This window comes from Neolamprologus brichardi, chromosome 7 (genome assembly GCF_056152115.1).
Source record: "Neolamprologus brichardi isolate AB-2024 chromosome 7, ASM5615211v1, whole genome shotgun sequence".
NCBI lineage: Eukaryota > Metazoa > Chordata > Actinopteri > Cichliformes > Cichlidae > Neolamprologus > Neolamprologus brichardi.
Genome location: NC_142110.1, coordinates 36,185,007 through 36,211,689, shown reverse-complemented (window position 1 = coordinate 36,211,689; position 26,683 = coordinate 36,185,007). Strand labels below are relative to the sequence as shown.

Genomic DNA, 26,683 nt, shown 5'->3' with positions numbered 1-26,683 from the left:
GCGTTTCTCCTTGGGCAAAACGCCGTCTCAGTGTGGGCGGGAGGCCAAAACGGAGAGAAAATGATGCACTTTAATTTGAAATCGCATTAGTGTGGACATAGCCTAAGATAGGGGCAGGGCTCCTCACTAAGTAGTGTATGGCTTTTAAAGATCTAATTTTGTCTGTGAAGTAATTTAAAAATTCTATACAGAGGGCTGGAGAGGACGCCCACGGGACTTCGGGACAGGGATTGACCAATGAATTAAATATTTTAAATAACATTCGGGGGATGTGAGTGGCAACAATAATATCCAATAGAAAAGCCGCTTTAGCCATTTTAGCAGCATTTTGAAATTCCAAGGGGCTCATACGTAGCATGTGAAGGGAAAACTGGAGCCTATCTTTCTTCCATCTCCTCTCAGCTTGGCGGCAAGCCTGACGTAAGACACATTTAGTGTCATTTGACCAAATTTGGGAGTGAGTTCTGGGACGTTTCCCTTTAACAGGGGCAACAGCATCAAGGATATGAGAGCATGTGGATATCAAAGAATTAGTGTAATCATCAGCCGTAAGAGATATAGAACAATCAGTAACAGATAATGCAGAGTAAATAAAGGCTGCAGAGAATTTAGCCACAGTTTCTGGGTTGATTATACGCGCCAGGTGTCGGGGGCCATCAGAATGCTGATTTAATTTGCATCACATGGAAAATTGTCAGAAATCCCAGTATTGTCAATATTCTTAATACAAAATTCCAGGCCACATGAAATAAAGAAGTCAAGAGTATGGTCTTCATAATGGGTAGGTACATTTGCCCACTGAGACGCGCTAAAAGAATCCATAAGAGCAAGAAAATCCTTGGCTAACAGATCATTTTTGGAGCAGATATGAATATTAAAATCACCAGTAATAAGAGCACAGTCGTAGTTTAACAGAGATCCTAAAAGATCAGAACTTCAAAACTGGGCTAGGTAAGGGAGGGCAGTTGCCGCACTCTAAATTTATGTTTAATGACCTCTACCTCTACCACTCGCCCTGGGTGAACAAAAAAGACACATATGTTTGTGAAGGTTCTCAGTCATCCAGGTCATCGTAGTCTATGGAGCTTGGAAAGAAAAGTGTCTGGACTTCTTTAAGTTGCTTGAAGATGTTTCACCTCTCATCCGAGAAGCTTCTTCAGTTCTAGGGTCAAATGGTGGAGAGTCCCAGATGTCAATTTCAATTCTATTTCAATTTTGCCATTTCTCCTCAACAGTTGCCCATAGTGGACCTCATCACAGCAACAGAAACCGGCATATGGATTAATTAATTATCACAAACAGAAGTAGAGCAAATCAGGATGAAAGTTACAGTCACCCTCTTCAGTGCCAAAGTTCCCCCGTCTAACCTCACAATACAAGAAAAGAAGGCTGTAGCTTTCCTGAGCGAAGACCACAATATCACCGTATTACCAGCTGACAAAAGAAGGTGCACAGTGGTTCTAAACACAACAGATTACCAGAGAAAGATCACTACTCTCCTCAACAATACGTGCGACAACAATACGTGCGAAGCCTTAAAGTGAGACGCCACAAGCAGCTACAAAAAGAAAGTTTTAGCTGGCCTTCAAAACCTTGAAAAGGACAAAATCATTGACCGCCCTTTTTAGACTAAAAAAAACACAGTCCGGAGGGAGTAGCTCGGAGAAGGAGAATGCCTTGCATGCCTTAAGATGAATAAAAATACTTAAGAAAAAAAAATCCTAATTGAGGTTATCATAATTCATGCATGAAAGGGTTAATGTTCCTGCAACTAGACTCCTTGGAGAACCCCTACATAAATGTCCATGTACTATCCAGTTAGACTACTGTGTCTGTCCCTGAAAATATTCCTGCATGTGTGATTGTTTATGTATCATCTGCAGGAAACAAACAGGAAGTGAGTGAAGGACACAGGAAATGATTCCAGCTATTCCTCCTCTATCAGACATTATCTCCATACCTGAGAGTGTCCAGTCTCCAGCCTGGATCCTTCAGTCCAGACGACAGCAGCTTCATTGCTGAGTCACCTGGATGATTGTAGCTCAGGTCCAGCTCTCTCAGACGGGAGGGGTTGGAGCTCAGAGCTGAGGCCAGAGAAGTACAGCCTTCCTCTGTGATCAGACAGCCTGACAGACTGCAGACACACAAAACAACAATCCATCTGTCAACAATCATTTTCTCTTTGTCACAATAACATCCATCCATTTACATCCATTCAATGTAACTTTATTTAAAAATGACATTTCCCAACAGACAACAACAGTCATCTCAAGATGTTTAACAGTGTAACGTAACAGCCTCCAATATTAGAGAGAAAGCCCCAAACATCAGACAATCCACTGTGAGCAGCACTTGGTGATGGTGGGAAGAAGAACTCCCTTTGACACAAAGATCATCCCAGTGAAAACAGGGTCCAGGAGGAGCATCTACCATGACTGGTTGCAGGGTGAGGGGAAAGAGAAGAGATGAGCTCAGAGAGACAAAAAGAAAACACAAACTAAGGGGACAAAGACAAAAGTTAAGGACATGCAGTTGTGACATCAGGAGTGAAAAGAGGAGAGTGGAGAAGAAAGCAGAGGATCATGGGAAGTCCACCAACAGCCTGAGCCTATAGCAGCGTAACTAAGGGATGGTTCGGGGTCACCTGATCCAGCTCGAACTTTAAGCTTTATCAAAAAGGAAAGTTAGAGGATGATCTTCTAAGTAGAGAGGGTGTCAGTCTCCTGAACTCACACTGGGAGCTGCTTCCACACCAAGTCCAGCATAGCCAGGCATTCTTTGTGTTAGCTGGTTTGACAAAACCAGCTAACACAAAGAAAGCTGGTTTCATATACTAAAGATAAAAAGCGTAGACAAGCAAGCAGAGGAAGGTTTTGGAATCCAAGCTAAAACACACAGAAGGAGATAATCTTAAAAAAACGTTCTAAGGGTAAGAAATTTATGCTCTACGTTCAGCATTAGACTGTCTACTGACTAAAGATACAATAACTAAAATTAGATTTGCTAGGCAAAGGGTCTATGAACATCGTGACAAACCTGGGAAATACTTAGAATACCTGACTAAGAAGAAATTAGACTTTCAGAACATCACTTCAATTAAAGATGTAAATGGAAAACAGTTTTTTGACAACAGCAGTATTAATATTATATTTAGAAAGTTCTATGACGACCTTTATGCATCACAGATTCAGACAAATACAGCAGACCTATTGGATGTATTTTTCGCCCCTCTTAACCTTGCCAAGTTGTCTGAAGACCAGAATCTCAAACTGGACTCTCCCATATAAAAACAGGAGGTATTAGATGCCATTAAATAGCTGAAGGTTGGCAACATAGCGGGACCGGGCTGACAATGTGCCACGTTTTATAAAGAATTTGGAGAAATTTTAGCTGGCCCCCTGTTGAACAATTACAATGACTCCTTTAGCCCCTTCAAGACCTACCTTAGAACCAAGACCGCCAGAGCTTATCTTTCTATTTTTACGTGCTGCAGTGCTTTTTTTGGGAGCATTTCCAGTTGCTATACATCAGTACATCAAAACTGGATTAAGTTACTTTATAACAATCCCTGCTCCGCAGTTTTCACAAATGGGGTGCGGTACTCCAGATACTGAAGGGAACCAGACAAGGTTGTCCCTCTTTGCATTAGCCATAGAGCCACTGGCAGAGGCAGTACAAGCTCAGGCAGACACAAATGGTCTGTCCATAGGACAACGATAGCATAAGATTACTCTGAATTCTGATGATTTACCTGTTGTGTTGACTCGGCCGGAAATGTCAATCCCCTCTCTGGTTGAAACTATTAACCTTTTAAGACCTACCATAGAACCAAGTCCGCCAGAGCTTATATTATACTTTTACATGCTGTAGTGCCATTTTTGGGAGCATTTCAAGTTGCTATTCATCAATACAACCATTCCAGCCTAAATTTAATAATATGTATGCATTAAGTGCATAGTAATTACATAAATTGCAAAAAAGTGCAATAAACTACAAAAAATTGAAAATCATTTTTGTATTTTTAATATATATTTCTAGTTAGAGAAATTTAAGAGGCTTATCCCTCAAAACTGTAAATACAAAAATGTTGCACAAAATAGTTTCCCACCACAGAAAATTTATTTTGAGTGTCTTCACAGTTTTAATTCTGAATAAAAAATAATAATTGCAAATTTGCAAAAAACAGCATGTGCATTAAAATAAACTATTTCCAGCAGTGCAATTTGAGTTCTAAGCATCCCAGAAACAATACAGAAATTCATAAAGTCAAACATAACTTTTAAAAACACCAGTATAGGCTTATAATGCCTCGAAGGTAAAAGAAAACCAATACATTTGGAAAATGATGTCACTTCTGTTTTTGGGCAGGTAATGGCAGATATAAGGAGGTATAAGCTGAGCCCATATGTGTATAGCTGCCGATTGGGTACAACAGCACGCTCCTGTCTGGTTGGATATTGAGAGCTCTATGTCCAAATTCCGTTTGAAAAATTTGCTTTTTGTGGGAAAAGTTAAGACGTTAAAGATGTTCTGTAACAACCCACTCACATTATCTACTTTCAGAGTTTGGCGAATGATTCAAAAACTAGAAGGAAGGTCTCACTTAACATCTCTTTTTACTCCCTCATCTGATTATCCTCTCTTTTTGACTGGGACCACTGACCCTGGCTTTCGGAGCTGGGCTGCGAATGGTATTTCTGCTTTTTCTGACTTAATTGACGGGTCCAACCTTATATCTTTTGACCAGCTAATTAATAAATAAAACATTGATAGGCGCGACTTCTTTAGATGTTTACAAGTAAGGGATCATAACCAAAGAGCTACAAAAATACTTAGTAAACAAACGGTCTTTAACTATGAAAAGCAGATATTTCAGCCAAATCTTGGAACGTCTATGAAAATTTGTTGTGGCCTGTTAAAAGAATTTGGGCTCAAGGACACAACTTATTTAAAGAGGACTTGAGAAAATGAATTACATATAGAGATTAGTGACGAGGCATGGAATGAAGTCTGAGAGAATGCTAAATCTCTGAGCATCTGTAATAAAGTAAACTGTGCCCTCAATGTAAAATAGAAATGGGCAACCTCATGCACTGTCTATGGTCCTGCCGGAAAATGCAACAATTTTGGTTTGTCATAAAGCAGGGGTGGCCAACTCCAGGCCTCGAGAGCTGGCATCCTGCAGGTTTTTGATCTCACCCTGGGTCAACACACCTGAATCAAATGATTAGTTCATTACCAGGCCTCTGGAGAACTTCAAGACATATTGAGGAGATCATTTAGCTATTTGAATCAGCTGTGTTGGATCAAGGACACACCTAAAACCTAAAGGACACTGGCTCTCGAGGCCTGGAGTTGGCCACCCCTGTCATAAAGTGTGAACTGGATAAGATCTTCACCACTGACACTGAATGCAATCCATTGCGCATGCTACTTGGAGTGGAAAATGACAAAATCGGGTGGTAGTTTGGAAAGCAGCTCTATGTACTGTTAATGTTCTTTGCAAGGAAAGGTGTCCTTTTGAACTAGATCTAGAACACAGCCCTATCTAAGACTAAATTGCACCAGACAGTACTGGAATATGTGTCACTAATTTGCTAAAATGCAAGTTACATAGTAGGGACAAAAAGTTTCATAAAATATGGGGACCATTTATGCCGGTTTGGATATTTCTGCTATTTTCTTACGGGCCCTGATAAAATACAAGCACGTCACTGCTATTTTACATATGTGTATCGTTAATTGTATCTCATAATCAAAGTGTCTGGATTTTCTATTCATTTATCTGTATTCTTGAGCTGGGTTGTTTGCTTTGTCTGCTTTGTTCTGTTATGTTGGTTTTGTTTTGTTTAATGATGGTGTCCATGTAAAGTCTAAAACTCAATAAATACATGGAAGAAAAAAAAATGTACCTATACTAATGAGACCTGAAGGGACATCTTCCATGGAGGAAGCAGAGTCTGGTGATGAGGGGAATGATTCATCTCCGGGGGCGACTACGTGGACCATTCTTGGTCCACATAGTCACCATTTTCAGTGGATGATGATCAAGATGTTTCTATTAAGTTACTGTTTATACAGTGATTAGGATCGGGTTTGAAATGATCATCAGTGGACAAACGTAAAGCCTGACCTGAGAGTTTCCATTTTACAGTGTAGACTCTTGACTCCAGCAGACAGAAACTTCACTGAAACCTCCAGATCACAGTTACTCAGGTCCAGCTGTCTCAGACTACAGGAGTGGGAGCTGAGAACTGAGAACAGAGCGTCATAGCCTCTCTCTGAGAACTTGCAGTGACTAAGTCTGAAAATGAAAGATAACCATTAAACAAACATTGTTGCTGAAGTGAACTGAGGGTGCACTGAAAAGTTATTACATGTAACAATACTTAATTCTGTCTTTTCAGGAATCATTCATACCTTACTAAGATACAAGAAAAAATGAGGTTTATTAGCTAAAATACACTGCTGAAAAAAAGAAAAATATACACTTATCAAGATGGTATTCAGTACAGTGGTGGCTCAATTCTGGTAGTTTATGGCAAATGCAAATTGGATTTCACATGCCAGGCAGCGAGGGGAGGGCCCACTAAAGGATATCAGGCCCTCATACCACCATGATGAAGTCTTTTTTATGATTGTTTGCTCAGACTCATTAACACCAGTAGTCTGCTGGAAGTTATTTTATAGCTCTGGTAGTGCTCATTCTTGTTTGTAGAAAAGAGAAGATCAGTTTAAGCTGGTTTTGTCCAAATAAAATTAGCAGGTGCCTTGGAGGGGCAACGATAAGATAACGCCCAAAACAGGGATGGTTTTATGGGTGGAAACCAGTTATATTTTTCCCCTCCTTTCTGACTTTGTTAATGTGCTGGGAGAGACAGTAAACCTTCTGCCAATGCCACATATTGATGTGTCATCCTGGATGAGTTGGTCCAACAGTGCAATGTCAGTGGTGTCCGGGTAGCCTCAGGCTACCAGTATTCACATGGACCCTAATAAACGAATAAAAACAAAAGTCAGAAAGGGTGTGTGTGTGTGTGTGTGTGTTTGGAGGGGGGGGGGGGGCACCAGAAAATCTTCTCCTGCTTTGGGTGTTATTTCATTGCTGCCCATCTAAGGTATCTGTTAGTAGCATAGTATATTCTTATTGGTTAAATCTGCCAACTGATAAATAACACAATATCCTTTGATCTGACCTCAAAGTATTCACTTTACAGTGTGGAGCCCTAAATCCAGCAGTCAGTAGCTTTACTGCTGAATCATGCAAGTTGTTGTTACTCAGGTCCAGCTCTCTCAGACTGGAAGATTGGGAGCTGAGAATTGAGGACAGAGCTTCATCGCTTCTCTCTGAGAGGTTACAGAGATGCAGTCTGTGAAAAAGAAGATATTTAAGAGTCTTTTTTGTCATACAGACAAGAGATGTTGCAACATGCTGTAAATTTGTCACACTAACAATGAAAAATATTCAAATACAACAATAAATCAAAAAAGATTACCTTGATTTTCTTAGAATTTTAATTGACTGTGTTTATTCTTAAAGAGTTCTGAATATTACTTAAACTTACCTAAGCATTTCCAGTGTACACCATGGACTCTCCACTGCAGCAGAGAGAAGCTTCACTCCTGAAGCTTGCAGGTCATTGAAACTCAGGTCTAGTTCTCTCAGACTTGAGGACTGGCAGGTGAGAACCAAGGACAGAGCTTCACAGCCTCTCTCTGAGAGATCAGGAATACTCAGTCTAAAAAAAGAAAAGAAAAATATGTTTTTCATATGTTGCACCTTTTACAAGAAAATCTGTCTGTCTGACTGATATGTCTGAACTGCTGGCAAAGGCTTACAGTGCTCTTTGTCATTTTCCCAATTTAAATAGCTACGATAATTCAAAATAATTCTTACTAGTGATGGTAATTTTGATTCATTTTACTGAATCGAGTTTTAATAAGTCACTCACCAAAGTGAATCGGGTTTTTTGAGTCATTTGCGTCACTGAGTCAGTTGACCAGAGAATGCAAAAAATGTACATTTTCACTCAAACTTAATTTGCTTCTCTTTTCATGTATATCCTACTGCTAAGATGAGTGATTCTAAAAGAAAACAACTATTTTATGTATATCCTACTGCTAAGATGAATTCTAAAAGAAAACAACTATTTTATAGAGAAAAAAAAGAGCAAAAAACATTTCTAAAGGGAACATTTATTTTGTTTATTTTTATTTTATTAGGATTTTCCCTAAATGTGTCAAATATATATTTTCTCATCTAAATGTCCACTGAGCTGTGAGCCAGGGGTAATGTGCCTTAACATTGGTTGCCAAACAAGACGAAGAAGAAGCTGTAAACCAGGAGGGAGGGGGTGAGCGCATGAGGGATTTGTTTGCGCTATGATTCATCACAGGAAGGGAGGGGTGAGTGAGTCCTGAGTGATTCGTTCGCGCTATGATTCAGCACGGGAAGGGAAGGGATGAGTGAGTCCTGAGTGATTCGTTCGCGCTATGGTTCAGCACAGGAAGGAGGGGGTGAGTGAGTCCTGAGTGATTTGCTTACGCTACAATTCAGCAGAGGAAGGGAAGACAGGATAAAGATCTTAATGATCTTATAGTTCTATTTCACCCCATTCCCACATAGCAAAATTGGTATGGCCCAGATCTGGCCCACACAATGTGCTTACACATGGCCCACATACCACAAAGAATGACGGCCCTTTGGTGGACCAGATCTGGTTTGCCAGCAGCGGCCCACACATGGGCGAGCACAAGGCCGGTTGCAGAAAGGCTGGTGGTCCTGTGCTGGCCCATGTGTGGATTACCTCTGGCACACCCGATCTGGGCCACCACCTTCCTAATTACATTCTAGTGACGAGATTTCCTCTCTTTCGGCTCGGCTCACTAAAAAGAGCCAGCTCTTTCAGCTCCCAACTGGCTCTTCAGGTTGTTTTGTTGATTTATTTATTATTAACAATAATACAAAATTATTCACAAAAGGAATTAATAATGTAAAAACAAAGTGGTTTTATTTATATAAATATATGAGGTGGTCCCTAAAGACAAAGCACATAGAAACTCCAAAAAGCACGTACAAATTCCAAAGCACATTTCTAGTGTTAACTGAACTTCCGAAACAGAGCTACCTAGATCACTTAAATTACACAATTGAAAGCATATGTGTACTGTTTGTGTATTTATACACAAGCACTCATATATATTCAAATCAAAGGGCGATCGTGGCTCAAGAGTTGGCAGTTTGTCTTATGATCGGAAGGTTGCCGCTTCGAGCCCCGGTTCGAACAGTCCCGGTCGTTGTATCCTTGGGCAAGACACTTCACCTCCCACCTACTGGTATTGGCCAGAGGGGCCGATGGCGCGATATAGTAGCCTTGCTTCTGTCAGTCTGCCCCAGGGCAGCTGTAGCATGCCTCCACCAGTGTGCGAATGTGAGCGTGAATGAATAGTGGTGCTGTAAAGTTACTACCACACACCAAATCCGGTTGTTGGTACTTCCTGACTTGTGTAGCCACTAGGTAACAAAAGCCCAACACTGCGCCTAGCATGCTGGAGCACTTCTATTGTGTTTTTACGTGTTTTGGAGTTTGTACGTGCTTCAGGGTTTGTACGTGCTTCGGAGTTTGTACGTGTTTTGGAGTTTGTACGTGTTTTGGAGTTTGTACATGCTTTGTCTCTAGCAGTCACCGTAAATATACTTTTATTCATTCACTCCACATAAAATGTAATAAATAAATCATATAATACAAAAACCAACTATTCACATTTCAACTTTTAACTATTTAAACTTTCAGCTTTTTCCTTTTAAACAAATTTAAAGTGAAACAACACAAAACCCTGCAAACCACAACACAATTAAATATACATTTAAATGTGAAAACAAAAAGAAGATGCATATTCTCTGTCATTTAGGCCTGCATTATTAAACTTTCTGAATCCTTTATTTTCTGCAACTGAAAATAGTTGTGGATGATTACTATACCTTTCTATACCTTACTATACCTTATGATATCGCTACAAGTGAAAAACCTGGGTGTTATTTTTGACTCTGAGCTTGGTTTTATCCCACATATTAAACATGTAACCAAAATTGGATTTTATCATCTAAAAAATATAGCCAGAGACCACCCTATTCTCTCTCGGGCCAACACGGAGATGTTGATGAATGCTTTTATTACCAGTCGCATTGATTACTGTAATGCCCTGCTCTCTGGTCTTCCTAAAAATAATATTTCAACTTTACAACTTTTACAAAACTCTGCAGCTCGTGTGCTGACGAAGACCAGAGGGCAGGCCCACATTACACCGGTTTTAGAATCGCTGCATTGGCTCCCCGTGTGTTTCAGGATTTTAAAGTTCTTTTATTTTTTTTTAAATGTCTTACTGGTCTTGGACCTTCTTATCTCTCAGATCTGCTTTTACCATATGAACCCTCGCGGACCCTGAGGTCCTCTGGTACTGGCCTTTTGATTGTCCCTAAAGTCAGGACACATACTCACGGAGAGGCAGCTTTTCAGTGGGCCACCACTGAAAAGCTGCAAAGGTCCTCGTCTGTGGAACAGCCTGCCAGAGGAGCTCAGGGCCGCAGAGAACGTACATGTTTTTAAGAACAGGCTCAAGACCCACCTTTTTAATTTAGCTTTTACTTAACGTTTATTTATTTTATGCTTATTTATTCTATCCTGTTATTCTATTTATTTATTTAGGTTTTACCTAATATTTATTGATTTTATTCTTATTTATTTTTTAATCTTCTTACTCTATTCATATTTATATTTATATTGTATCCCATTCTTATTTATTTTATCTTTTTATCCTGTATATATCCTATTGTGTCATATCTCCAGTGTTTCCTCGGAGGGCGCTCTCTGCACCGGGGCTGTGATCGACCGTGGCTGCTGGGGCTCTGGGGGTCCTCTCAGCCTTTCTGGGGGCTTCTTTGCCTCCCTCCTGCTGTGTGCCTAGCCTGGAGGCTGCGGTCTGTGACCGGCTTCCGGTGCAGACGGCTCCCTGTGATAGTGTTTCCTCACTTGGCTCATGCGTACCCAGCCCAATTTTACTTTTTAAGTGTGCATGCACGGTGGCACGGTGGTTAGCACTGTTGCCGCACAGCAAGAAGGTCCTGAGTTCAATTCCAACATCAGGCCGGGGTCTTTCTGTGTGGAGTTTGCATGTTCTCCCCGTGTTTGCGTGGGTTCCCTCCGGGTACTCCGGCTTCCTCCCACTGTCCAAAGACATGCAGCTTGTGGGGATAGGTTAATTGGATAATCCAAATTGTCACTAGGTGTGAATGTGCGAATGAATGTGAGTGCGAATGGTTGTCTGTCCCTGTGTGTTAGCCCTGTGACAGACTGGCGACCTGTCCAGGGTGTACCCTGCCTCTCGCCCTATGACAGCTGGGATAGGCTCCAGCGCCCCCCGCGACCCTGAAAAGGATAAGCGGAAGCGAATGGATGGATGGAAGTGTGCATGCGTGTGTGTGTGGGGGATATGTCTGTATTCACATCGCTTATGTTAATGAAAGTGTGGGGAGTGAGTTGGAGGGCGGGTGGGGTGGGCTGCTTTTAACCATGTAAAGCACTTTGTGCTACATTTTTTGTATGAAAAGTGCTTTATAAATAAAAATTAATTTGATTTGATTTGATGAGGACATTCAAGATGGCGCCGAGGACGGCAGCCTCGGTACTGCGCTCCCTCGCACTTTTCTTGTTTCTGTTTATTTTCTGCACTTTTGGTCACTCAGACCACATCACTTTCTCCAGACATGAACTGCTAAACATCAGGCAGTCGTCTCACTATAGTTCTTATCCATTTTTCACAAACCCGGAAAGTTTTTTGGAGATTTTAGTTGGAGGCGCAGCAGCTCTCTGTGGCTCCTGGAGGAGACGTAGACGGGGGACTCACACTGGTGCGCTGGTGAAACTACGTCGGCGAGGATTCCGCACGGTACTCCCCTCCATTCACCTCGCAAATCTCCGCTCTCTTCCAAACAAAGTCGACAAATTACTGCTCTTAAACTCTTAAGACTAACAAGGACTTTGCACGCTCTGCTGCCCTCTGCTTCACTGAAACCTGGCTCAGTGAGTGAGTCCCAGTCTTAAATCTGCCAGGCTTCCAACTTCACCGGGCGGACCGCGAAACTGAGCTCTCAGGGAAAACAAAAGGTGGTGGAGTCTGCTTCTACGTTAATGAAGGCTGGTGTACTGATGTCACAGTGTTACAGAAACACTGCAGCCCACACTTGGAAAGTCTTTTCATCAATTGTAAACTGTTTTATTCACCGCGGTAGTTTTCTTCCTTCATGCTGGTCGGAGTTTACATCTCTCCTCAGGCCAACGCGAACCACGCACTGTGCGAGCTGGCTGACCAGATCACCACCCTGGAAAGGAAATTCCCGGATTCCTTTACAATTATCCTTGAGGATTTTAACAGAGCAAACCTCAACCACGAACTCCCTAAATACAGACAGCATATAGACTGCCCCACAAGGGACAACATCATACTGGATCACTGTTACACCACTCTAAAAGATGCCTATCGCTCTGTTCCCCGGGCAGCTTTGGGACATTCTGATCATTGCATGGTCCATCTTATTCCAGTTTATAGGCAAAAACTCAAACATGCCAAGCCTGTAGTCAAAACTGTGAAGAAGTGGACTAACGCAGCAAAGCAGAAACTGCAGGACTGTTTTGACTGCACTGATTGGACTGTTTTTGAAGCTGCATCTGATAACCTGGATGAGCTGACGGACACTGTGACATCATACATCAGTGAAGACGTGTGTGTGCCAACAAAGACCTTTTGCACATACAACAACAATGAACCATGGTTCACTCCTAAACTCCAACATCTTTGTAAGGCCAAGGAGGACGCCTACAGAAGTGGTGACAGGGCCCTGTACAAGCAAGCCTGGAACACACTGACCAAGGAGATCAAAGCAGCTAAAAGGATCTACTCCCAGAAGCTGGAAGAACAGCTCTCAGCCAACGACCCTGCGTCAGTGTGGAGGGGCCAGCAGGAAATCACCAACTACAGATGCCCTCCACCCACTGTTGAAGCAAACAAAGACCTGCCCAATGAGTTAAACACATTCTACTGCAGGTTTGAGATGGACAGACTCCCACGCCTCACCCTCCCCTCCCCAGAGACATTGCTTCAGACACTGACCCCCAACACACCTTCCACCTCTCCCCCCTTCACCCTCACCCTCCCCAATCCAGTCTCAACGACCACCCCAACCCTCCCCTATCCAGACCCAACGACAACCACCACCCTCTCCAATCCAGACTCAACGACCTCCATCACACCTCTCACCCTCCTACCTCAAAACCTGTGCTGAACAGCTGGCTCCCATCTTTACTCGCATCTTCAACAGATCCCTGGAGCTGTGTGAAGTTCCATCCTGCTTCAAACGGTCCACCATCATCCCTGCTCCCAAGAAACCCACCATCACAGGACTGAATGACTACAGACCTGTCGCCTTGACGTCTGTGGTCATGAAATCCTTCGAACCACTGGTGTTAGCCCATCTGAAGGACATTACAGGCCACCAGCTGGACCCTCTGAAGTTTGCCTACCGGGCAAACAGGTCGGTGGATGATGCAGTGAATATGGGGCTGCACTACATCCTGCAACACCTCGACCGCCCGGGAACTTATGCCAGGGTCATGTTTGTGGACTTAAGTTCGGCTTTTAACACCATCGTGCCTGAACCTCTCTCTTCCAAACTCTCCCAGCTCAGTGTGTCACCAGCCACCTGTCAGTGGATCACCAGCTTCCTGACAGACAGAAAGCAACAAGTGAAGCTGGGGGAGATCACCTCTGAAACCCGGTCCCTCTGTATTGGTGCCCCTCAAGGATGTGTCCTCTCACCACTACTGTTCTCCCTCTACACTAACGACTGCACCTCCAAGAACTCGGCTGTTAAACTCCTAAAGTTTGCAGATGACACCACTGTGATTGGCCTCATTCAGGATGGTGACGTCTCTGCATACCGGCAGGAAGTTGAGCGGCTGGTACACTGGTGCAGTCAGCACAATCTGGAGCTGAACACTCTTAAAACTGTAGAGATGACAGTGCACTTCAGGAAACATCCCTCAACTCTGCCCCCCCCCCCCCCCCCCCACCACCATATTAGACAGCCCTGTGTGTCGACTGTGAAGATCTTCAAGTTCCTGGGTACCACCATCTCCCAGGACCTGAAGTGGGAGACCAACATCAACTCCATCCTCAAAAAGACCCAGCAGAGGATGTACTTCCTGAGACAACTGGGGAAGTACAGTCTTCCAGAGGACCTGCTAATCCAGTTCTACACTGTGGTCATTGAGTCTGTCCTGTGCTCCTTCATCACAGTCTGGTATGGTGCAGCCACTAAACAGGACAGGAGCAGACTGCACTGTACGGGCAGCAGAAAGGAACATCGGCGCCCCCCTGCCCTCCATCCAGGATCTGTACCTCTCAAGAACCAGGAAATGGGTAGGGGAAATCATCACAGACCCCTCACACCCTGGACACAGACTTTTTGATCTGCTGCCCTCTGGCAGACGGTACAGAAGCCTGCAGACCAGGACCACCCGACACAGGAACAGTTTCTTTCCCCTCGCCATCTCCCTTCTAAACAGTTGACCTGTCACACTGCTCCCACTGCTAGACTGCAACTGCACCTTATGTACATTCTGTAGTATTCATTCCACCTCATTCATTTCTGTATTTTATGTATATAAGTTTAGATTAGTTATTTATAGTTGGTTTACACAGCTTTGTGTATGTATGTGTATGCATGTGTAATGTATATATAGACACGTGTGTGTGTGTGTGTGTGTGTGCGTGTGTGTGTGTGTGTGTGTGTGTGTGATTTACATTGCTGTGCTTGAGAGCCACCATCTACCGAAACCAAATTCCTTGTATGTGTCTGCACATATACTTGGCCAATAAACACAATTCTGATTCTGATTCTGATTCTGATTTCTAATGTGACGTTGTTGTCCCTGGCTCTCTTTCTCTGTCTCTCCCTCCCGCTCTGTTCCTTTGCTACTGTGCCCCTCCCCCCTCTTCCCAGCGCAAGCACAAGGCTCGTGTGCGGAGTGAAGTGGAAAAAAGTGCAAGAGAGAGGGTGAGAGAAAGAAAAAAAAACCCACGGCTCCCAAAAAGGAGCCGGCTCATGTCGTTCACTTCAAAGATCCGGCTCTAAGATCCGTTTCATTCGCGACCAACACATCACTATTACATTCATACACATTAACACTCTTGACATGCAGAAAAGAGAAGCTATGGATTGAACCACTAACCTTCCGATCAGTAGGTGACCTACTCTACCTCCTGAGCTACAGCCACTCAGTGGCAAACATGAGTAAACCCTCACTAGGTTTTGGATAAAGCATTCACTGATAAACCTGTCAAACCTACATTTGAAACGTTGGCTACCATAGCAGTATAGTATTGGATTCCTATGATGGGTGTTCCTTCTTTAGTCACCTTTTTCACTCAACATGTTTCAATAGACCTCTCTACATTGATTAATACTTGTCATTAATCTCTGGCTGTCTTCAACAGCATGTCTTTCATCCTGTCTTCCTTCTCTCACCCCAACTGGTTGAGGCAGATGGCCGCCCCTCCCTGAGCCTGGTTCTGCAGGCGGTTTCTTCCTGTTAAAAGGGAGTTTTTCCTTCCCACTGTTTTTCAGGGTGCATGCTCATAGGGGTCATATGATTGTTGTGTTTTTCAACCATCCCGTATTTGCATCTTATGGTGTTGTGCCTAATATTTTAATAGTTTTCAAGATGCATTAACTATTTTCTGAAAATCAACCTGCATATTATTTTCGAAACAGGAGTGTTCCCAGGTTCAAATCCATGATCATGCAAGCTTCATCTCAGAATCTAAAGACATAAAATTAATGAGTATAGAAAAATCAATAGATCTCAAAAGGGAATGTTTTGTGTTGAACCAGAAAAGTTTTCATGGAAATCATTTCTTCAAAAGTAGATATAGCAATTAGTCATGTCCTTACATAAAAGTCCTCCACAAAGCAGTGAGAAGAAGTCAAAAATCTCATGCCTCTTTCTCCACAGTGTAAATGTCAGGGTCCCCTGACATTTACTTACTAGCAATTGCATTCTGTCACATTTTTAAAGGTTCTGAGACTGTGTAAATTCAAACACTAAGAGCACGACATACAAGAGAGTGACAAAAATGCATAACGAAGATATGGCAAGAGGAAGAAACACGAGAAATATGATTGAATCTGCAAGCAGCTGCAGAACTGGGAGAACTGTACTAGTGAGGCTGAAGTGAACTCATGCAGAGCAATAAGCTCACAGGACATGTCACATGTCACAGATTTTTATTTTCATTGTATTTGTATTTACTTTGAAAGGAGTTGATGGTGGACCTCTGGGTACATCACAGGATGATTCTAGATGGTTCTTTGATAAAAGGTGACACCCAGAAATGTTTAATACACTCTGACATTTACTGCTGCTATTAAACACTAAATGTGATATACTTTAGTTAGTGCTAATAATAATTTTATTATTATTTGATCATTTTAAGTTTTATAATTTGTAAAAAAGTTTTACATTTTAATCTTTTATAAATAAAAGACTGATCACACATTTACTTACAGAGCTTTGTTGGAGGCTTTGACCACTGGCAGCAGCCTAAGAAGAGCCTCCTCTGAAGCAAAATATTTCTTCAGGTCAAACACATCCAGATCTTTTTCTGATGACAGTAAGATGAAAACCAGAGCTGACCACTGAACAGCAGAAAGTGTGGAGAATAGTCCTGACCTCAGTGACCGTTGGATCTCCTCCACTAGAGAACAATCATTCAGTTCATTCAAACAGTGGAACAGATTGATGTTTTTCTCTGCAGAAAGATTCTCACTGAGCTTCTCCTTGATGTACTGAACGGTTTCCTGATTTGACTGTGAGCTACTTCCTGTCTGTGTCAGCAGACCTCGTAGGAGACTCTGATTGGTCTGCAGAGAAAGACCCAGGAGAAAGCGGAGGAACAAGTCCAGGTGTCCATTTGGACTCTGTAAGGCCTTGTTCACAGCACTCTGGTAGAAGTGTGTCTCTGCAGATTCTCTTGTTTCAGACTTCTTGGAGGTTGTTTGTTGTTCTTCCAGCAGATTGATTCCAGAGTTGATGAAGGTCAGATGGACATGAAGAGCAGCCAGAAACTCCTGAACACTCAGATGGATGAAGCAGAACACCTTGTCCTGGTACAGTTCTCTCACCTCTTTAAAGATCTGTGTGAACACTCCTGAGTACACTGAGGCTGCTCTGATATCGATGCCACACTCTGTCAGGTCTGATTCATAGAAGATCAGGTTTCCTTTCTGCAGCTGATCAAAAGCCAGTTTTCCCAGAGACTCCATCATCTTCCTGCTCTCTGGACTCCAGTGTGGATCTGTCTCAGCTCCTTCATCATACTTGACCATCTTCACTTTGGCCTGAACCACCAGGAAGTGGATGTACATCTCAGTCAGGGTCTTGGGTAGCTGTTCTCCCGATCTGGTTTCCAGCACATCCTCCAGAACTGTAGCAGTGATCCAGCAGAAGAGTGGGATGTGGCACATGATGTGGAGACTTCGTGATGTCTTGATGTGGGAGATGATCCTGCTGGCCTGCTCCTCATCTCTGAATCTCTTTCTGAAGTACTCCTCCTTCTGTGGGTCAGTAAACCCTCTTATCTCTGTTACCTTGGCAACACATTGTGGAGGGATCTGATTGGCTGCTGCAGGTCGTGTGGTTATCCAGAGGCGAGCAGAGGGAAGCAGTTTCCTCCTGATGAGGTTTATCAGCAGCACATCCACTGAGGTGGACTTTCTAGGGTCAGTTAGGATTGTAGTTTTGTGGAAGTCCAGAGGAAGTCGACACTCATCCAGACCATCAAAGATGAACACAACCTGGAAGTCTTCAAAGCTGCAGATTCCTGCTTCTTTGGTTTCAGTAAAGAAGTGATGAACAAGTTCCACCAAGCTGAACTTTTCCTCGTTCAGCACATTCAGCTCTCTGAAAGTGAATGGAAATATGAACTGGAAGTCCTGGTTGGCTTTGCCTTCAGCCCAGTCCAGGGTGTATTTCTGTGTTAAGACTGTTTTCCCAATGCCAGCCATTCCCTTTGTCAGCACTGTTCTGATTGGTTTATTTCCTCCAGGTGAGGCTTTAAAGATGTCTTCTTGTCTGATTGTTGTTTCTTTGTCTGGTTTCCTGGATGCTGTTTCAATCTGTCTGACCTCATGTTCATCATTGACCTCTGCAGTCCCTCCCTCTGTGATGTAGAGCTCTGTGTAGATCTGATTCAGAAGGGTTGGGTTTCCTGCTTTAGCGATCCCCTCAAACACACACTGGAACTTCTCTTTCATGTTATACTTGAGTTTAAGCTGACATTGTCGAAGAGCATCTGAATTTAAAAGAGGATATTAGATGATTAGTCTATTGCGGTTTTTGTGGTGCGAAGATCTATATGTATTCACTTGTTTGCCTCTTGATGACTTTTCTAATACCTCACCACCTCCGATTTCCATAAAAAAGCTTGTCACAAAGCCTGGACAGGTTTGAAATTTTAGATATATCAAATACTTTCAAAAAGGATTTTCTGAAAAAGACCTATTAGAGCACTTTACTCTCACACTGCAGGCCTGCTTGTTGTTACTAGAGTATTTAAAAGTAGAATGGCAGGCCAAAAATGACCCCACGGGTTGTTTTTCTTCAAAATCTTTAAAATGCAAAGTTGTAATATATTCATATTCCAGGTATTCCCCATAAAATATGTTTGTAACATGAGGCCATTTGCATTTTATTTATTTTTTCATTAATTTAAAAAAATGCAGTTTTTTTTATCACTACCCCACTCTTCCATAAGTGGGGTCAAAAATGACCCCAAGCAGTTGCTATGGAATCTGAAACTTTTGTTCTTAGCAACTCTGACTGACCCACTTACACTTCTGATGGATCAAGTATTAATTTTTACACAGTAACATACATGATTTATAGTCAGGGCTGCACATAAGTGGTCCGCAGATGTGCATTCACTGTCAAAATAAAAGTATTCCCGGAAATTCAGAGAATACGTGCTTCTTTTGTGGTGGAGGAACACCAAAGTAATTGCTTACGGAGCTTCTTCGACATCTTTAAGAGTTCTGAACAAATGTCTGTCCTCCTCCAGAACATCTAATGTACGCAAATGAGCGTTCCAACTTCTTATCTGGTATGCGTCTTTTATTTTTACAGCAAATGCGCACCTGCGGACGATTTATGCGCAGCCCTGTTTATAGTTTCCTGTGCATTTCAAACATTGTCCTTTCTGATGTTTTTTTTTTTTTAATATTTAAAGTAACATGGCTGCTATGAGGCCAGCTAGGATCCCTGTGGACCTTGCCCTACAAGTTATACAGGACGGATGGGATGAAGAGCCCATTGGAGGCACTGACTCAGTATCTGACATCTAAGATATAGAGGACCCAGACTATTGTCCCCCCCCACTGAACAAGGCCAGTCAGATACAGAGGAGTCCTCTGATGAGTCCTCTGAAGAGGAGATGGATATTGAGTCTAACAGAATGAGCCCCTCTTACTGTTCTAGCCACAATATTCTGAATTAGTCAGCCAGGGCTTGCACCTGGGTTTAGTACTTTCTCCCCAGGAAATGTATGGAAGATGTTCATGTCTGATAATTTAATATAAGAGGTTCTTACATGCACAAACATGGAGGCACGAAGAGTAGCCACAGACAGGGGAAAAGAGTGGAAAAATGTAATCAAACTTAAGCTCCTGGCCTTCATTTGATTGACCATTCTTGCAGGAGGTGAGAAGAACTGGGATGTACCAGTCAGTGTGTTTTTTGGGAGTCCTCTGCATAACCCATTGTACAAGGCCACTATGTCAATTCAAATATTTAAAGATATTTGCCGTTTCTTGCACTTTGATGACAAGAGGACCAGAGCCTACCGACTGAAAACAAACCACGTGGCAGCTTTCTGCTACATATGGGGCCTGTTCCTGGTCAACTGCAGGCAGAAATTCATCCTCAGTGATTGTGTTACAGTGGGTGAACAACTTGTGCCTTTCAGAGGGAAGACCCAGCTTCTGCAGTATATGCCGTGCAAGCATACAAAAGTGATATAAAAACTGCAATTTCTTAAAATTAATGAAAAAATAAATAAAAATGCAAAGGGCCTCATGTGACAAACATGTTTTATGAGGAATAACTCAAATATGAAAACATTACAACTCTTTGTTTTAAAAAATTTTGAAGAATAACAACTGAGTTTATAGCAAAATGCATTGTTTCTATTTGGGGTCATTTTTGACCCCACTCGTGGAAGAGTGTAGGTATTGGTAGGTTGTGCATCCAAGGGTTAAAGCATGACTATTTCTGATTCCAAACATGTTAGGTGGTTTTCTAGTTTGTTTTTTAGAATCTGCTATGAACCATCCTTACATCTCATGTAAAGCTCTGTTGTCTTCTGTTTTAACTGGATGTGCTTCCAAAGCCTAAATATCAGGTAACTGCTATTATAGCCAGTGAACTGAAGTTAGATAATATTAAAATGATCAGCCATTCACGCATTAGAGCTCTGACCGCTGAGCTATGCTGAGGCAAAAGAGATATCATATGAAAAAGCATTCACATTGGTCAGCTCAGGTATGTGTTTCTGCCGTATCTATCTCTCTTCAGACAAACTGATGACGACTGATTCCTACCTTCTGATGTAATCGATGAAGCTTCCTTGACTGAGGGACTTCCTGTTGGAGTAAAATGTGACTTGAATCATGAACTGGTCTTTTTAAAACTGAAAACGTGCATGATTTCAAAATAATGTAAATATAATATTTGTATTCAAACGTACTTTGAGGAGTAAAAACACTGAATTAAAAGGTAAGCCTATAACATCCTCAGTTTACATACATTTCATAATATAAATTTTGACAATTTTGTGTCTGCATATTGCTCTGAGTGTTTAATGTCTGTTTTTCTCTGACTGACCTTCATTCATCCTCTCTATAATCGACCTCGCCACCTCCATAACTCGGTCTGAATATGCCTGCACCATCAGATCTACTGTTTTTAGTCTGTCTGCATTCTCCAGCTGGGACTTGTAGATTGTGGGTAAATCACCTCCAGGTTCATACTGCAGGTAAAAGTGGAAATGCTTCACCTCCTCGTCTCCCAGGTTCTTCAACATTTCCAGCAGCTGCACTGGTAAGGCCTTCTCCATCCCTGATCTGTAAAACATGAGAGCACATGAATCGCAGACAGTCCTACATCTCCTATTTACTTATGTAGGGCATTGCACAACAGATTACAACTTACATGTTTTAATCTGGACTAAGGTTTTTTGGGAGTTTTTGTACTGTAATGGGAATACTATTACATGTCAAATGAATCAGTAATAATTGTCATAGGTGTCCTGGAAATGAGGACCTAAATGCAGACACTCAAATTGAAGAAGCTAATAAAAAAAAATAGGAAACTGAAAACTTCTGTTTGAGGTTACTGAAACCTAAAACTGAGAACACACAATAGGGTGAGAGAGCACTGTGGGAACCAAACACAAATGGGAACATAAATGGGAGAGAGATCTAATTTTGTTCCTTGGATCTGCTGGAGCCACTCGCCTAGCTTGGGAGTCATTGCACCTAGTTCTCCGATTACCACTGGGACCACCGTTACCTTCACCCTCCACATCTTCTCGAGCTCTTCTCTGAGCCCTTGGTATTTCTCCAGCTTCTCGTGTTCCTTTTTCCTTATGTTGCTGTCATTCGGAACTGCTACATCTATCACTACGGCTTGTTTGTCTACTACCACTATATCCAGTTCGTTAGTCTTCGCCATTTTATTTATCTGGAAGTCCCACAGGATCTTAGCTCAGCCAATCTCCACCACCCTTGAGGGTGTATCCCATTTTGACCTGCCGTATTACCTGCCGTCTTACCAGGTGTGATAGACCCCAGCCTCTTTGGATCTTGTGCTCAGAACTTGTTCCTATGCTTGTTCCATGATTAGTGCCTCTGTGCTGTCTTTCAGTCCAGCTTTGTCCAGCCACTGGTAGGATTTCTGGATGTCAGCCACTTCCTCTATCTGCTGGTGGTAAATACCGTGCAGGGGCCTGTCCTTCACTGAGTACATAACTACTTTTTAAGTAAAGGTTTAACTACAGCCAGCTTAAAGGCCTTTGGTACATAACCGATTATTAGAGATAGGTTGATCATATTTAAGACAGAAGCATTAATTAATGGCAGGACTTCTTTCAGCAGTTTTGTAGGAATGGGGTCTAAAAGACACGTTGATGGTTTGGAGGAAGTAATTATTGAAGTTAACTCACAAAGATCCATCAGAGAAAGAATCTAAACAATTATCTACTGTATTCAAAGTAGCTGCACGTGATTATATGTCTGTGACATGGTTTTAAATAATTTTCTCTAATGGTTAAAATTCAATTTTGAAGAAATTTGTGCATTTATTACAGCTTTGCTTGACAGAGCTCTGCCACTGTCAGTCTGGTTACAGTTTTAAAAAAGGGTTTAATGTCCTTACTGTATGCGACTCTGAATACTGTAGCTCATGTGAAAAAGAAAGCATCAAATGAGAAGAGGCTCCCTGATATAACTCTCAAACACACACCTTAAAGCAGATAACATGAAATATGGAGAGGAAATTGTTTCTCAGTAATTTAGATAATCAAAATCCATGCTGTGGGAGTAGTTATTATTTTACTGATCGATTTCTTTTTTCTTCCTTATTTACTTCCTTATTTACTCACTTTCAAGGTGCCTTATAACCTCACTTCTCCATATTTATCTGATCTTCTCCATACATACTCACCACATCGCACACTCCGCTCTTCTTAAGCTTGCCTTCTGTCTATTCCACCTGCTCGTCTGACTGCCTTGGGACTCTAAGTGGTTCTGCCCCGAGACTTTGGATGCACTTCAACCAGATCTATTCAGAATTGCATACACCTGATTTGTCTTAGTCCATTTTTACCTTGCTCAGCTTTTATACTTGTGTTTTGTTTTTTGTTTTTTTACCCTATTTCTAAATTTTATTTTTCCATGTTTATTATATTTTATTGCTGCTATTGTTCTTGTGTTATTGTAAGGTGACCTTTAGCGTCTTAAAGGCGCCTATGAATAAAATGTATTATTATTATATTATTATTATTTATTTATCAAATGAATGTTTATTTGATTCTAAGCAGAGGGACGTTCATTAGCTTAGAAGTTTTTTATTTATGTAACTAGCATCTTTCTTCCTGTGCTATCACCTGGTGCAGCTGCTATGATGGGCTGATAGAGAAGACAAAGACAAAGTCCCACATAAATAGGTCAGTCCTGCCTGACAGTCAGTCAGATACTCTGAACTCCTTCACTTATGTGGGCTTAAAAAGAGCTGATGTGCTGCAGAAGGCAGAAGTCATCAAGTAATGCATATTAATATACCATAGGTGCCAATTTCCTCATTCAGTTGAGAGCCCGTTGTTCTAGTTTTGAGATTATTTTATATGAATATTGATGTTTTCACTACTGATTGAGTGGCTCTTCTCTTTTGAGAGATATTAGTATTGTTGAGATTGATTACATCCCTGTGTCCACAAGACAAAAACATGAGACTGAGAATATTAGGCAAGTTAAATCATAATAATAATAAATAATAATAAATAAATTAATAATAAAGTTATCATTTAAAAAGATATAACACAATCATTAGGCTTTAATTTCCAGACATGTTTAGGTGAAATTCCTAATTATTCTATAAATGTTACACTGACTGCAGCAATAAATAATAAATGAAGTTTTCATAGTCTGTGGGCCCACTGTGGGTCCTGAATAATTTCCATGAAATATTAAAAAAACATCAAAAACATGACAAAGCACCAACTGTATGATATATGTTTAACGTGTCTGCTGGAATAAAATGTTTCTTTAACTTTTGACCTCTTTGTTCAGCTGCTGATGCTGATAATTGCAGCTTTGAAGCCTCCATTTCTGTCTTTAACCGTTTCTGGAGAGAATCTCTCTGGAGACATTTTTCTGTCAAAGAGCTTTTGAGCTGTTTTTCAGCAGCTCTGCTGTCACTTTGTGTTCAAACTGAAACACTGAAACAAAGATCCTGTGAGTCCTCATTATGACAGGATTTAGTGTCAATGTGTGTGATTGCAGCCTGAGCCTTAGATTTTTAACTCATAATAAGGTGACAAAACATTTCAGGTCATCTTGTATATTAACACAAAACTGATGCAGTGATTAGTGGAACAAAATTCTTTCCTTAAGAAGCAAATGATTCCTGTTATGTAATGAATAATGTTTAACACATTAATTTCGACGTAGCATTTTCACTATTGCTTGCAGCTCACTTTGCCTTGATTTGCTTTTGTTTCCAGATTCAGCTCAATCATGGGAGTCACTCTTAAATTTTGATTTCTGTAGCTAACTGACCTGTTCAAATGAATTAAGGCTTAATAAGGCCAGAGTTTTGCAGCCTACCAGCCAGTGGCAGTTAATGGTAGCATTTTATGAGACCCAAAAGTGCAACGAGTAACGCTGTAAAAACCACAATTAGTAACTGTTAAAGTTAGGACAAGTTTTCAATGTATCTTACTCAGAAATAAAAATCTGCCACTTGCTACAAGCAAAAGCTTGCCAGCCCAACAAACTCCACCCTGTAGTTTCTGTGATACATGTTTTCAAGCTGTTTAAAACCGACTAAAAAATACTCCCTGAGGAAAGCTGCAGATAATAGTAAAGTGCATGTGAGCTTTCTTGTGAGTGTTGTACTTGTCTGAGCAACACCCAGCAGAAACTGACTGTTAGTCAAACCTGAGTGATTATACAAGTTTGAACTGGTCTAGTTCACTGTGGTTAGTGTCCGTGTGAAACTAAAGTCTATGGATTCACTTCGACACACACTTTAATTTGTAGTTCACATGCCTTCTTTGCCTTTGGACATTAAATCTGTTGCAATAATTTGTACAGAGCTGTACAAGATATCAGAAATGTAACAGTTCTCCAAAATCACATTTTACGCCTCCATTACTGGGCCACAGTTTGTGTTGACTCCTCAGTTTTTCTGTAGAGGGAAGAAGTAACAAGAAAAAAAATCTTTTTATCTCAGGCCTGATTAAAAACCTGCAAAGAACACAACTATCATTTGGATAACATGCTTCAACGACTCATTAACAGCTCCAAGTATCACAATACGAGAAGATGGAACCATGACAGGATACTGCAAATGTTTCCTTTTCAGAGTAATTGAAAACCATGTGCACCCCACATGAACTGTTGTATTCAGGGATTCATTTAATTTATGTTTTACTCAACAAGAATTTCTGTGTTTTTTGACATTAGCAATAAATGCCATTGAAGCAGGGATGCTATAGATTTTCTACTGTGGGTTTTCCTGAAATTTGGATCATGGCTTTTGAGTTCTCTGGATTTTTGGGTTACTTTTTTATTAATCCTTCCTGCCTGTGAGTTCACATTTGGATTATGGGCAGAACTTTGTACCATCAGAAACTGACTTTAAAAAAGTTAAATTCAAATTCAAATGGCTCAGATTGAATCTCAATTCTCCAAAAGATGATTCTGTTCATCTGGACATAGAGTTTTGTGGGAGAAACGTTTTGTCACTCATCCAGGTGACTTCTTCAGTCTCAGCTGACTGCAGGTTTCCCCAATCTTATTAACAGTACATTTGCACAAAGACTAAAAACAAGCCCACTGAGTGAAAAATGGGTTGGGAGGTCAGTTCCTTGATCATTAATATGCAAATTCTCATGACCATTGATCAACAACCACTGACAGCCACTGGTTTTGAATAAAATTATGTTTGTTTTTAGGAAAAAGTTCACTTTTTGGTGACTCGTTATTATATGCCGATATAATGTTAAGACAACTGTGTATTTATCTTTCAATTGTTGAAGTGATTGATAGACTGATTCATGAGATATTAGCATGATATATTTTGTCAGTCTAATCCTGTCAGAGTAACAAATATTTACTTCCTGTTGTAGAAATTTCATTAGCTTGTGAAGCAGTATTTTGAATCAGAAGCCTACATGTTTAAAATTTATCTGAACTCCATCTACAGAAAAAAAAATCCACTGTGATCTGCCTGTCTGTGAGTCCAGCAGTGTTAATGTAAAGACCCGGAGCTGAGAGTCTCTCCAATGGTTCTCTGGTCCACATTCAGTGCATCAGTGAGTGGGAGAGCAGCCCCTCCTCTCCACCTCTTCCACAGACTGATGGAGGCAGGAAAAGCTGGAAAAGTCATCATGAAGAGGATCCACAGTAACACCGACTCTGAGTTCAGCTGCAGACCATCAACTAACTCTGCTGCTGCATCAAAGAGGAAGAACTAATGCTGAACTAAGCTGCACACAGCTGATGTTAGCCTGGAAACCATTGCACACTGACTTTGATGGAGAAATTATTATTTTCTTCTTCAAAATAAAAAATATCAAACGTCATCTGTTCATTAAACAATTTGATTCCAGTCATCAATAAACTATAATATATGAAATATATACGTTTTAAAAAAAGAGCGACTTACAGTTTGTTCAAACAGAGCAGAGGATGAAGAATCTCCAGTCCACACCCGAGGTTTGTCACTGTGTTCTTGTCTCAACTTGTGTTGTCTGGCTCCAAATGCTCATTCGCTTTGCTTGTTTTTCATCT

At 41.4% G+C, this 26,683-nt stretch overlaps 1 protein-coding gene across 4 annotated transcripts in view; it reads right to left on the bottom strand.

Moving 5' to 3' along the window:
- Nucleotides 1–21,240, bottom strand: part of LOC118453508 (NACHT, LRR and PYD domains-containing protein 3-like) — a 454,485-nt gene extending 433,245 nt beyond the window's left edge. Inside the window, exons 1-3 of one of the 4 annotated variants that reach the window (XM_087843551.1) lie at nt 20,994–21,240; nt 20,711–20,752; nt 18,260–18,408 (exon numbers count right to left, since the gene is read on the bottom strand). In XM_087843551.1, coding sequence (XP_087699677.1) covers nt 18,260–18,408; nt 20,711–20,752; nt 20,994–21,225 — 423 coding nt within the window. In that variant the 5' untranslated portion in view covers nt 21,226–21,240. Of the gene's footprint in view, nt 1–16,622; nt 18,409–20,710; nt 20,768–20,972 lie in introns of all 4 variants that reach the window. The other 3 variants (XM_087843550.1, XM_087843549.1, XM_087843548.1) reach the window with 3 other exon arrangements.
- Between the last annotated feature and the right edge of the window lie 5,443 nt (nt 21,241–26,683).